Source organism: Vulpes lagopus, chromosome 2 (genome assembly GCF_018345385.1).
Source record: "Vulpes lagopus strain Blue_001 chromosome 2, ASM1834538v1, whole genome shotgun sequence".
Taxonomy (NCBI): domain Eukaryota; kingdom Metazoa; phylum Chordata; class Mammalia; order Carnivora; family Canidae; genus Vulpes; species Vulpes lagopus.
Window position 1 is genome coordinate 56,451,484 of NC_054825.1, and position 13,541 is coordinate 56,465,024.

Here is a 13,541-nt window from a genome sequence, read left to right on the forward strand (position 1 = left end):
GAGGCGGCGCGGCCACGTCCTTTAAATACGGCCTTCCGCGGACGCGCGCGACAGTGTGAGGAGTGGGGTGGAGCATGTGTGGAGCGGGGGCCGCGGCCCAGGCCAGAGCCGCCGCGGACCACGAGGTGGGCGGAAAGGCTGCTCTGCAGCCCAGACGCGGAAGGGAGGGCGCTTCCTCGCAGGCGGGCACGCTCGTGACGGGCGGGAGGAGGGAACATGGCGGCCCCCGCGGCCGGGCCAGCACCCTCCGCGCCTGGTTTTGGCGCGTACCCCTCCCCCCCTTTACTTACCTTGCTGGAACCTTATTTCTCCTTCCGCCCCCTTTCCCTCAGCCACATCCCTTTTGTCTTCATCAGCTCTCCCTCCCCACCCAGCCCCAGAGGGTCCTAATGCGACAGAGGTGGCTTGGGCGGGGGGCGGGGGTGAGGGGGCGGCGGGGACCGAGAGACCGACTTGCAAATTGGACTGTTCGTTTCTCACGTGGCGCTTCACCAGTCCGCTCGCGGTGACCGGGGCAGCACAGAACCGTGGAGGAGGGGTCAAGTCAGACGTGCAGCCCCGGCGACCTCCTCTGTTGGAGTCTGTGTAATTGTCATTTAAGTCCCCTGGACCTCAGTGTCCTCAAAAGTGGCTTTTTATTTATTTATTTATTTATTTATTTATATTTTATTTATTTGTTTGTTTGTTTAAGATTCTTGATATCCAGGGCGTCTCTGTCCAGGATTGCTGGGCGGAATCTGCCCCGTAACCGCGTATGGCTGGGAAACCAGAAGCAAGGTTTATTTGGGCCAGTAAGTGAATGGAGGGGAGCAGGGTCAAGACTTAGAGCCCCGTCCCCTTGAGTGATCTAGTTCTGTAAGCAGTGAGAACACCATTCTGTTTGGACTCCCTTTTCCACAATGAGTGTCCTGAGACTTAGGTTATTACTGGAGTTAAGTTCGAAGGAGACGAAGGGCTCCTACATCAGCATTGCTCTTCTGGTACAAAGAACCTTGGGAATAGCCCTCCGCGTGCTGCCCTCTGTGTTAGGTGTCCCTGTCAGTGGAGGGCACGTGTTCCAGGTTCACACCTGGCCCCTGGCCCAGCCAGCCCCCTGCTTTTGATCTTGACCTTCTGTTTTTCCTCACTTGAGTGTAGATTCTGGAGAAATCCTGCATCCCTCTGGAGCCCGCACTGCCAGGCAGCAGAACTGTGAGCTAGAGTGAAGCAGAAATCTAGGAATATGAGCTCCATGATGGCCATGGGGGAACCAAGGCTGAACTGGTGAGTCACATCTGTTGGTAATCTAAAAAGGAGTGAAGTGGGACTGGTGGCTGGATTATGAAAGGAGAGTTTCCGGCCTGGAGAGGTTTGGAAGAAATAGAAAGGTAACAAATTTGATGGCTCAGAACATAACCCCAGTCTTACCTTCACATACTGAACACTTTTGAGGTCTAGCTGATTGCAGTTACCCTCCTAAAATGACAATAATCCATCACCCAGCTGGCTACTAGGTATAACTCCATCATGTATTTATTATTTATTTTTGGTGTCTTAGTGAAGAAGAGAAGCTGGAATTTTCTTGTGCCTGATAACCTTGCCCATTTCTGTACAAGTAATAGAAAAGCCCTCTTCAAGAATAGACAAGCTTCATTTTGTTATATTAGAATCTATATCGAGTGATATTATAAATGCATAGACTGTGTTTTAGAAATGTATGACTTGTTAAGTGTGGTTTTGTAGGAATCTAATACATGTGCTGCTTTAGGTCAATTTAATACAAATTTACTGAGCATCCACCCTTTGCTAGCCAAAGAGAATACTAAAGTTAGGAGAGATTACAGAGATGATTTAAATAGTACCTGACTCATAAGATTCAAGCAGTATGAGCTCCATAAGTATTTTTTTATTGCAAGCAGTGCTTCCCAAGTTGCTCACTGTCCTGGAGTCCATGAGTTTGTTTTTGTATTACAAGCAAAAACCTTACAATTTAATGAGCTTTGACAGATACAGTACAGTAATAAGAAATTATACTGGTGCATAGCAAGTAAGACATCCTAATTTTTACCATTTATACTTTAATTGTAGTTGTTTTTGTTTTATTTATTTATGTTTTCTATAAGTACTTTTAAAAACAGTAAGAAATGAGTATGGGGCAAAAGCTAAGATTTCATATTTTGGGAATGGGGCATCCAGAAGTTATTTAACAGATTGTTCTATTTTAAGTTTTAGAAGGTGTATACATTTATGCTCATTGTCATAAAGAAGGTGTTCAGATACAGCACAGATGCTCTTAAACGCCATTGACATTGTGAAACCAAATGTAGTTTACAGCTTTTGCACAGTAGTGTTGCCCTTGGAACTACCTTTTCCCATAGAATCCTAATAATGTTTGTCCTTTCTAGATTATGGTTCTCACTGTTTTTAATTCCTTCAACCAGCATTTATTGGATCCTTACTATATGGAAAGTGTGACTGTAATATCTTAGTCTCTAATTATGATGTTGTGGAAAATCATATAAGACCTTTGAAGTGGTTTTAGCAGAGGCACACCATTTGGCACATTTGCCAAGTTAATGAAAATAGGTAGGATATTCAGTCTTTGTAGTGTCTTGTGGCCTGGTGCAATAATGCATAGAACAAAACTAAGTTGAGAAGCATTTTCTCTCAGCAACCAAACATCTTCATGTTATGCCACAGAGCCTGAGGTGAGCCCTGATCCTGGCAGACTCTTATTGTACTTCAGTCTGTTCCATCTTTAACTCTTAAGTATCTCTGACATTTAATCAAATATTAAAAGAAAAAGCAAGGCTGATTATTTGAGCTGGGGAATTTCAGAAAGAGCCTAGGCTAAAAGCCAGTCAAGTAAAACATCTAAACTCAGACATCTGATATGTGAAATTAAAATTATTAAGAGGTGATTGTCTGGGAAAGGGGCTGTAAGGGGCATGTAGTTGTAAACTACAATTGTACCATTACGGCTACTTAGTCTAGCATGAGATTTTGAATTGTCAAATGTAAATAAATAACTTTGTTTCACAGGGATGTTTCCCCCCAAAATGGCCTTAAGACATTTTTCTCTCAAGAAAATTATAAAGACCATTCCATGGCTCCAAGTTTAAAAGAACTATATGTTTTATCTAACAGGTAATATATTTATTTATTTGGTTATTTATTTTCACATTTGATTGTTATTTTTCTGGCAGTTGAAGTTTTATATCTGTATCCACTATTAAACGTTCAAATTATAAAAATGTAAGAATTAGAAAATGGAAGAACCCAGTACCCAAGGATGACTAGTCTTTGATGTATGTGCATGTGTGTGTATAAATCTTTTTGGACCTTTCTCCACACCAATATAAAGACAAAAATGGGAGGTAGTGCCTGAGTGGCTCAGTCAGTTAAGCATCTGCCTTCAGCTCAGGTCAGGATTTCAAGGTCCTAGGATCCAGCCCTGCATTGGGCTCCTTGTTCAGCAGGGAGCTTGCTTCTCCCTCTCCTCCCTGCTTGTACCTTCTGTTGCTATATGTCTCTCTCTTTCTCTCAAATAAATAAATAAAAATTTAAAAAGAAAAAAAAAGGGATCATATTATAAATAACGTAAAATACTATAAAACTGTTTTGCAGTTCATTTTTTTCATTTAAAATAATATTTCACGTATCTTTCCATGCCTCTATATGTTTTAATCTTAACTGTTGCATAGTACTTCATATTTATACTTTTAATTAATTTAGCTAGTCCAACATTGCCAAATGTGGTCCTCTTTTTTTGTAATTATAAACAATACATTGATGAAATTCTTGTAATAATGTTTATAATATTATTGAATTGTTTGGTTAGATGGCATATGCCTTTTATATCTTAATAGATACTGCCAAATTGCTGGAGAGTTTTTTCCTTTCTGGTATGAACATGCCTATTCAGTGATAATTGTCCCTTCCTACTGTTTGCCTGCCCATAACAGCTCTTCTTTCTTTTGTGATTGGCTATTTCTATTCTGTTGTGGATGAGTCTTCAAACCAAGTAATTGAGTTTACTAGAATGGACTGTAAATATGCCAAGTGAGGAATTGGGGAGCTTCTCCAGAGGAGCCCAATATTTACTTTCATCCTTTCTCCACTTATTTTGCAATTGAGGAAGAATATTTCCAGCCTCTGTATGGAATGGGTCCGTATCTGTTCCTGCTTTCCTCAGTATCCTGTCCATTAGCATCTCTTCCTACTCCTATATTTTTATTTTCTCTTAATCAGTGTTTAAAGGTACTCAAGTTTTTCCTGTCACAATCCCTGGACTCCATGTTACTTTCTTACCTTTTGTATTGTTTGTACTTAGATTTCTTTAAAAACTTATATATCTGGGAGGAAGTGAGGGACAAAAAATTATGACATATAAAAAAACGTTTAACAAAATGACAATAATAATAAGTCCTTCCTTGTCAGTAATTACTTTAAATGAATTAAACTCTCTAGTCAAAAGATAACTTGGGAGAATGGATTAATAAAACAGGATAAAACACTTCCCACTGCATTTGCTTTCACTGAACCCCACTCCAATCTGGTCTCCATCCTCACTGGTCTATTAAAACAACTCCTCTTGGGATCCCTGGGTGGCTCAGCAGTTTAGCACTTGCCTTCGGAGACTTGGGATCAAGTCCTACATCAGGCTCCCAGCATGGAGCCTGTTTCTCCCTCTGCCTTTGTCTCTGCCTCTCTCTCTCTCTCTCTCTCTCTCATGAATAAATAAATAAAATCTTAAAAAAAAAAAAAACTGCTCCTCTTAAGATCATCAGTGACTTCTCAACTATGAAGATCTCTTACTCTTCTAGTTTTCTGGTTATGGTGGTATTTCTCAGTCTCTTGTGCCATCTTCATTTTCAGGCTTACCATTCTGGCTCATTATACTCTTTGGAGCTTTTAAGAAATACTGATTTTGTACTTTCAACCCATACTTTTGAATCTGAACCTTTAAGGATGTCTGTGGAATCAATTAAATGACCCCATTGATATTCATTTAGGTTGTTTCCATTCCTTTCCTATTATAAACATTGAGTATCCTTTTTATACATATGCTGATATAAGTATGATAAATTCCTATAAGAGAAGGTATGCATATGTTTTTTGATAGATACTGCCAGATTACCATTAAAAACATTTTTTGAAGTGTTTTGATTCATCAGATGAATAAATAAGTTCATATAAAAGCAAGCAGAGAGGAAAAAAAAAAAAAACAAGCAGAGGTCGTAGTAAAGAGGCAATTTTAAAAGGAACATTCTTGCCTGTGAGCATATAATGTTTTTGCTAATATCACCTATAGAAAGTTGAGTAGATCCCATATAAATGCATCTATGGATTTTTAAGGTAATTTTGTTATTCGAATGTACCATTTCATGAGGATAACTTCATTTCTTTTTTTGATTTCTTAAAACTTATTATCAAATAAAGAATTGCCATTGTTTATTTGAATTAAAGAATGCCTACCAAAGCTAGTCTCCTGAAAAAGGAGGACAAAGATGTATATCTTTACGTTTTTCTAAAGGTAAAATGAACATGTATCTTAAAAGCTTCTCACCATTTTATGTACTTTTATCTCAGCCGTCATCTTTTTGGACTAAAATTTTTTAATATTACTCTTCATCCTGCCACTGCTTCTTAATTATTTTAATGGTTCTTTTCAAGTTTAGTTCTAGTCAGCATGTCCTATGTGGGTTATAGTCTGAATTATGTAAGGGAGAGGGCATCTTGCTGGCAATTGAGTACAACTTCTGAAATATTTTCTTCTTAGAATATGCTTGTTTAAAAAAAAAAAAAAGAATATGCTTGTTTTTCTTTAGATTTCTGCATAACACAAAATAATTTATTAGTATAATTTACCTTTTGGCATAAAAAAATAAAGACATGACGCATTGATTTCATGTATTTCTGTCTTTTTTGCTCACGTTAAATTTTATGAAGTTTTATTACAATAAGGAATGGATTTTCAGACTATTAATTTACAAATATTTTCTTGATGGAAAAATTAGGAAAAGTGAAAATTTTTGATTAACCCTAATTTTGTGGGTTTTGTGTCCTCTAACATATTTGGGAAAATATTGATACTTCTGATTACTCTGCTTTCTACAGTAGGAAGTTTTTATTCAACCCTTCTCCCTCTACTGGAAGGTAAACATTTACCTTTTTTTTTTTAATTTTAATTTTTATTTTTTTAATTTTTATTTATTTATGATAGTCACAGAGAGAGAGAGAGAGGCAGAGATACAGGCAGAGGGAGAAGCAGGCTCCATGCACCGGGAGCCTGACGTGGGATTCGATCCCGGGTCTCCAGGATCGCGCCCTGGGCCAAAGGCAGGCTCCAAACCGCTGCGCCACCCAGGGATCCCTACCTTTTTTTAAATTAAAGTTTCGGTTGTGGGGGATCCCTGGGTGGGTCAGCGGTTTAGCCCCTGCCTTTGGCCTAGGGCATGATCCTGGAGTCCCAGGATCGAGTCCCACATTGGGCTCCCTCCATGGAGTCTGCTTCTCCCTCTGCCTGTGTCTCTGCCTCTCTCTCCTTGTGTCTCTCATGAATAAATAAATAAAAATCTTTAAAAAAATAAAATAAAAAAATTAAGTTTCTGTTGTATATACTTCTAACTGGGTTTTAAGCCCACAAGGGGGAAAATACTTCAAATAAAAATTATGAAATTTTAACATGTTTAATAAAGAAAAGTATAAGTCGAATTCAGGAGGTACAGGTAGACTTTAGACGGAGGCTAGAAGTACCATTTCCAAATACTACTTGAAGCCACCCAAACCAGTAGACTTAAAGCATTGGAAACTAAAAGTTTGAAATACGCTTTTTTTTTTTTAGAAACTTTAAAAAAGGAGAATGGGTGGTTGACAAAATGAAGGGGGAAAACTTCAAACCATCAACTAAAATAAAATATAATGCTGTAAATGTGGATAGAGAAACCCTGTCAGATGCTTTTGGCTTGCACCCTGATGAAGATTTTGACAGCACTGCACACGGAAATGATCTTGATGTGCTGCCATTTCATTCTTTGCTGAATGTAGCCAATTTAAACTACTAGAATTTCTTGACATTCCTACTCTGGCATATCTGAGTCAGCATCTTGTTGCTGCAGCAGCTTAATTAAATTTGCCAGTTTGTGCCACAAGGACAGACATGTTCTCATATTCAGAGAGACAGCTGTGAAGCAGTATTGTTAAGAGTTGCGGACACAATACTGTTAGGTTTGAATAGCTCTCAAGACATTTTCTAGTGAGAAATCAATTTGCTGTAATACATTTCTCTCAAGATCAGCAGTTAATATTCATTTTGTTAACCTAAAATATGCTTATTTTTATACAGTTATTGGAGAAACTTTAGTAGCTAAGTATGTCTTCTTTCACCTGTATTATTTTCAGAGCCACCTAAACATCCTTATTTTAATTTCCAGAGTTATTTTCCCATTCACTAACGAGGTCTCTTGATTAGTTTTCCATTTTTAGTTCAGCTCTAAAAGAGTGGGTTTGGATATTTTGCCTTATTTTGGGGCCCTAAGTTTTTTTCTAAGAATTTTGGCATTTTTAACATAATTATTCTAGCATTATAAAGCTGATCTAAAACAAATTTTCAGTAGTTTTGAGTGAGACTCGCTTTGTCCAGACACTGATCTAAATTGATAATTCTCAGCCTGATCAGGCTTTTTCATAACAAATATTTATGAAAAATAAGATACTTCCTTTACTACCTGAATTAAAATTCATAGCTAAAAATAGCCACAGACAATATATTTTCAAAGTGTCTTAGATATATAAATGTGAAATCAAAGGAAATAATTTATATAATTGGATATGTAAGTGCATGGATACTGCTACACTAGAAGATATAATGAAGTAGTCAGATGCACCAGCTAAAATGAACAAGATTGGATTTAAGAGAGGTTAATGTAAACTGTGCCATAGAAGAATCGTAAAACTAAAAGAGAATAAAATGTATTGTTAGGATAAATGATAAGACACCAGATATATTTGTATATGGTAAGAGAAAGCCTAAAGGGACCTTTGAAAGTTGGGCAGTATATTTTCATACATTACAATCCAGGCAGCTAGTATTCCTCACCTCTACGAGCCTTTAATTATCCCCTTCTTTCATGACAACCCAGATGCTGCCATATTTTTCTCAAATTCCCCGAAGAAATTAATGCTGTCATGATTGAGAACCGCGGCTCTGAATATTTCTTGCCCCTCCCCAGTCTCCCTCTTAATCCCTGATCAGGTTATCCATAGGATTTATGGTCACCTATTCAGTAAGTTCAGTTTGGAAACCTGAGGTTGCCGTAGTTAACAAGGTATGAATATACATACTTACTTTCTTCCCCATTCATTTGTTTGATCCACCTAATTGTAAAGTTTTAGAGAATAGAGACTATATTGTTCCCCAGTTTCTGGCATAAGGCTGGCACAAGGTAGTCACTTAGTAAATATTAACAAATGGGGAGATGAATGAATGAACACCTCCATCCTTCTCGTTAGTTTCCCTTCTACTTGTGCTACTGTTGTTTAATTTGGAACTAAATGAGAGGGAACAATTACTGTGGTGGTAATTAGACTTGTGAAGGCTAAGGAAGTATAGTTGTGTTCGGGTATGTATTTGTATACTTTAAAATTCCCTTTTAAAAATGTAGATTACTATAACTGAATACTAGGAATAGCAACAGATTATGAACAAGATAAGAACTTTGTATTCATGTATTTCACTGGTGCAGAAAGGTTTTTTTTTTTTTTTAAAGAAATTGGGGTATCGTTTCATAAACAACTATGTTAACAAGTTCTCTAGTTATTACTTTCCCCTATAGTGCATTTCATTATGATATGCCAGATTTCCTCTTTTGCATTCATTCAAAGCATAAAGGCATCTCCATGGTCTCAGCCATGTATGAGTGATAGAGGATTCTACAACTTTTCTAAAACCACTATTGCTTCCGTAAAACATGGCATGCAGTGTTGGAATTTTCTTTTTAAATTTTGAGATAATTAAAGGAAACTAGAAAATTTAGAATCTCAGTTTGTGAACCTGTGACCTAAGCATATCCTGCTTTTAGTGGCTTTTGTTCAACATATTAACTGACATAGCTTACTGAATTTAAGCTTTTGAAAACAACTTGCATTATAATAAAGGTGAACAGGAAATACCTGCATCTATAATTGGCAAGAACAGTTTTCCCTTGTTGAATAAAGGGGGAAAAGTTCCAAATTGAATAACATGTCTAAGGATTTTGCCTCTCCCTCTCTGTCAGATAATTGAAGGTAAACTTGTAATGTGATCCTATCCTGCAGAATACTTAATTTACACCAAATGGCTAAACATCAAAATGCAGGTGGCAGAGTTAGATAATAATCTAGAATTTACTATGTTAATCACGCTATATTCTCCCTGGTGATTGAGAATCATGAAGTTCCATGATAGTAATCTTCATGTGAAAAGCACATATTTGTAAATTGTATTTTTTTTTCCAGACGTATAGGAGAAAATTTGAATGCCTCAGCAAGTTCTGTAGAAAATGAGCCGGCAGTTAGTTCAGCAACTCAAGCAAAGGAAAAAGTTAAAACCACAGTTGGAATGATTCTTCTTCCAAAACCAAGAGTTCCTTATCCTCGTTTCTCTCGTTTCTCACAGAGAGAGCAGAGGAGTTATGTGGACTTGTTGGTTAAATACGCAAAAATTCCTGCAAATTCCAAAGCTGTTGGAATAAATAAAAATGACTACTTGCAGTACTTGGTATGTATTCTATTCTTCAGTTTCAGTAAACAGTATTTATTTTTTTTAGAAATTTTTTCTTTTATATGTATATTTTTTTATTGGAGTTCTGTTTGCCAATATATAACACCCAGTGCTCAAATATTTTAACTTTGCTTTTATGTTTTTAGGTGCACTGTATTAACAAAAATGAAAAATTTAAGTTTAATTGACAAAGCATTGGTGCTTCATTCTTTTGTTGGTTCTGTTATACTTCAGGCATTTTTCTCTGGCTCTGAGCATATTTCACTCCAGTTCATCTTATGTACTAGCAGAACAATTTTACATTGATCATTGAGCCAATTTTAAGTTTTTGTTTAATTAGTAGTTTCAAGTACTCAGTTATATAAATAATGCTGGGTTGAACATCTTGGTTGCAAACTCTTTGTTCACATCTATAATTGTTTCCTTAAGATAAACTTTTAAAAATATAATTGCCAGATCAAAAACTATACATGTTTTTAAGCCTTTGATATGCACTTACACAGTTAATTGTTGTGTAATAAGTGTAAGCCAATTTGTATATACCACTATTGCATGAAGGTTTTCTTTAAAAAAATAATATCTTCACTACCACTGCATATTACCTTTTAGCGTCTATTTTGATATAGAAAAAAATGGTGATGCCTTGTTTTATATTAATTCACAGTATTTACTAATGAAAATAAGCCTTTTCTATGTGTTTTTAAGCCACTTTTATTTCTTTTGTAACTTGCCTATTCATGTTCTTTGCACATTTTTTCCATCTGAATGTTTGTCTTTTTTATGTTAATTGAGAGCATTTTATGAAAAAGTGTATTAATTCCTAAATAGGTAGTATAATATTAGTCATTTGCTCTTCTATTTTTACAGAGTTTAGGATTTTTTTTTTTAAATCGAAGTGTAGCTGATATGAAATGTTGTATTAGTTTCAAATGTTACACATAGTGATTTGAGATTTATATACATTGTGGAGTTTTTAATGACGAGTTTGTCATTATTATATAATAATGTTTACTATTTCTCTGATTTGCTTTGGATATGATATTTTAGTCTTTAAATACAAATTATTAGAACAGTGACTGAGAAGTGATTGTTTTCAATCACACTTCTTATTCCAAGATATGTCTACTTTTTTAAAAATCAGGATATGAAAAAACATGTGAATGAAGAAGTTACTGAATTCCTAAAGTTTTTGCAGAATTCTGCAAAGAAATGTGCACAGGATTATAATCTGCTTTCTGATGATGCTCGTCTCTTCACAGAGGTAAAAAAAAAAAAAATCATTTATTTAAACTGCCAAGTAGTAGGCAATAACAGCATTTTAAAACATGTGATGATCCTGTGAAAATTATATAAAAATATCAGTATTTTCAATTCAGAGACCAAATTGTGTGTGGGTCATTTATTCATCGTGTATTTTAATAATGGAAATTCTAGCACCTCAAAATCATATACTGTAATGTATTAACATTTGATGTCTTTTTTTTTTTTTTTTAAACTGATCCAGCTACCAAATTTGAATTAGATTTTTCTCAAATGGATGGTTTGATCTGATGCACTGATTTCCCTTGTGAGAGAATGAATGTTTAAGGAGTTACCTTGGTCATTAAAAATCTGAATGGTCATTTCGTATTTAGTCACATAAATTTGTTTTCATTATATTCATGGTAACTAGCCATAAATAAGAATTTCTAAACTGTGAGTTCATTTTCTGGTACTTAGATTATTCATGCAAATGTATAAGTAAAGCATGTAAATCACAATACTTTGTGCCCTACCATCATTCAGTGGGTCTATGAGAGATTCAGAATACACTACTTAAATAATAAATACTAATATATATTATTGTATTAGTTTATCTACAAACACCAACACCAGTCTGAATTTTTTTTAGTTTTTAAAATTAGTTATTATATACAACAGTGTGATACTTAACAGTGTTGAACTCTCCATGTAAAAATTAAGGTAGTAAGTTTATGTGTATTTTACCACAATTAAGACAAAACAAAACAAAACTGCTGGTCACTATAATTGGGCGCAAGAAAGGATATTAGTTTTACCATTTTTAAAATACTTTTTAAGGTAAAATTTTGCTATTAATATGAACCAGAAGAGTGATTCTTCTAAATAAAAGGAAGTATTGCATTTTTATTTTCTCTGAACCTACATATGATACTTAAACCAAGTGTCATATTTTTCCCTATGGAGAAGTAATTGTAGCTATTCTTATTTTAATAGTGGCTTTGAAGGGACCAGAATGATGGTTTTAAAACATAAACCAGGGATGCCTGGATGGCTCAGCGGTTGAGCGTCTTGCCTTTGGCTCCTGGTATCGAGTCCCACATTGGGCTCCCTGCATGGAGCCTGCTTCTCCCTCTGCCTATGTCTCTGCCTCTTTCTCTCTGTGTCTCTCATGAATAAATAAATAAAATCTTTAAAAATAAATAAAACATAAATCACATCCCCTCATGTCATTGATTTAAAATGTTTTCTCAGTTTACTCAGAAAGAGAGGGTCTTTACAAAATTGTACAATGCCCTACATGATCTCACTCCCTCAACTCCTCCCTTCCCCCAGCCTCTTTCATCTTCTACATATCTTCCTCAGTTGTTCTGTTCCAGCCTACTGACCTTTTTGTGCAACTTGAATACTCCAAGCATGATCCTGCCTTAAGGTCCTTGGCTCTTCCCATCTTTCTGGCAAGCTGTTCCCCAGATAAACACATGGATTAGTTCCTTGATTTCTATAAGTCTCTCTTCAGATACGAACTATCAAGATATCCCTAATTATCCTAAAACAAATAGCGTCACTTTCAGGGTTCCTTTTACCATGTTTTATTTTACTATTTTTTATTGTCCTTCGCAACACCTATACATAAATAGGTGCACTGCTTTGTTCCTAATAACTGAATAATGCTTGACATGCAGTTAAGTTCTCAAGTGCTCATTGCAATTATTTAGTGAATATAAAAGTGTTTATTTATTAGCAAAGTACACAATTTGATAGCCAGCAATCAGCATTAAGTCTTGTTTTTTAGTCAGATTGACTCGGCAGCCTATTTTGTCTAATTTACATTTTACATCTCTACCCTAAAGGTTCACTGATATATTTCTGATTTTTTTAGTGTTTTAAAATTTCAGTTTTATATTGTGAAATGCAATATGTTTATGGAAAAGTGTGTGTGTGTGTGTGTGTATATATATGGCTTAACAAATAATTATATAGTGAATACCCATGTAACTCTCCTCCTTTTTTTTTTTTAACATTTAAAAATATATATATATTATTTATTTATTCCTGAGAGAGAGAGGCAGAGGCACAGGCAGAGGGAGAAGCAGGCTCCATGCAGTGAGCCCGACGTGAGACTCGATCCCGGGTTTCCAGGATCAGGCCCTGGGCTGAAGACAGCGCTAAACCGCTGAGCCACCAGGGCTGCCCGTAACTCTCTTCCAAGTCAAGAAATAAAACATTACCACTATCCTAGAAGCTCCCTGTGTATCCCTCCTAATAGAACATTCTCTCTCCTTGAAGAACTAATCACTGTCACAAGTTTGGTGTTGGTAATTTCCATTTCCTTTATTTTGGTAGTTCTCTGAGCTCACTTTTGCCTGTTTTTGAGTTTTATGTGAACAGAATTATTCCTTCACTCATGTTTGTAAGATTCATATGCATGTATGTGTGTAGTTATAGTTCATTCATTTTTCATTTCTGTGCATTATTATATGAATAAACTATAATTCCTCAATTCCTTCCTTTCCCTTAAACTTTATCTTTTCAAGACTTGGGTCATTTGACTTGTAAA

The 13,541-nt window shown here is 35.9% G+C and overlaps 1 protein-coding gene across 4 annotated transcripts in view; it reads left to right on the top strand.

Annotated features, from left to right (window-relative positions):
• ICE2 (interactor of little elongation complex ELL subunit 2) overlaps window positions 1-13,541 on the top strand; it is a 63,028-nt gene continuing 49,487 nt past the window's right edge. Inside the window, exons 1-6 of one of the 4 annotated variants that reach the window (XM_041744810.1) lie at window positions 10-125; window positions 692-791; window positions 1,138-1,263; window positions 3,022-3,126; window positions 9,478-9,739; window positions 10,884-11,003. In XM_041744810.1, coding sequence (XP_041600744.1) covers window positions 1,223-1,263; window positions 3,022-3,126; window positions 9,478-9,739; window positions 10,884-11,003 — 528 coding nt within the window. In that variant the 5' untranslated portion in view covers window positions 10-125; window positions 692-791; window positions 1,138-1,222. Of the gene's footprint in view, window positions 126-691; window positions 792-1,137; window positions 1,264-3,021; window positions 3,127-9,477; window positions 9,740-10,883; window positions 11,004-13,541 lie in introns of those variants that run through there. The other 3 variants (XM_041744811.1, XM_041744812.1, XM_041744813.1) reach the window with 3 other exon arrangements.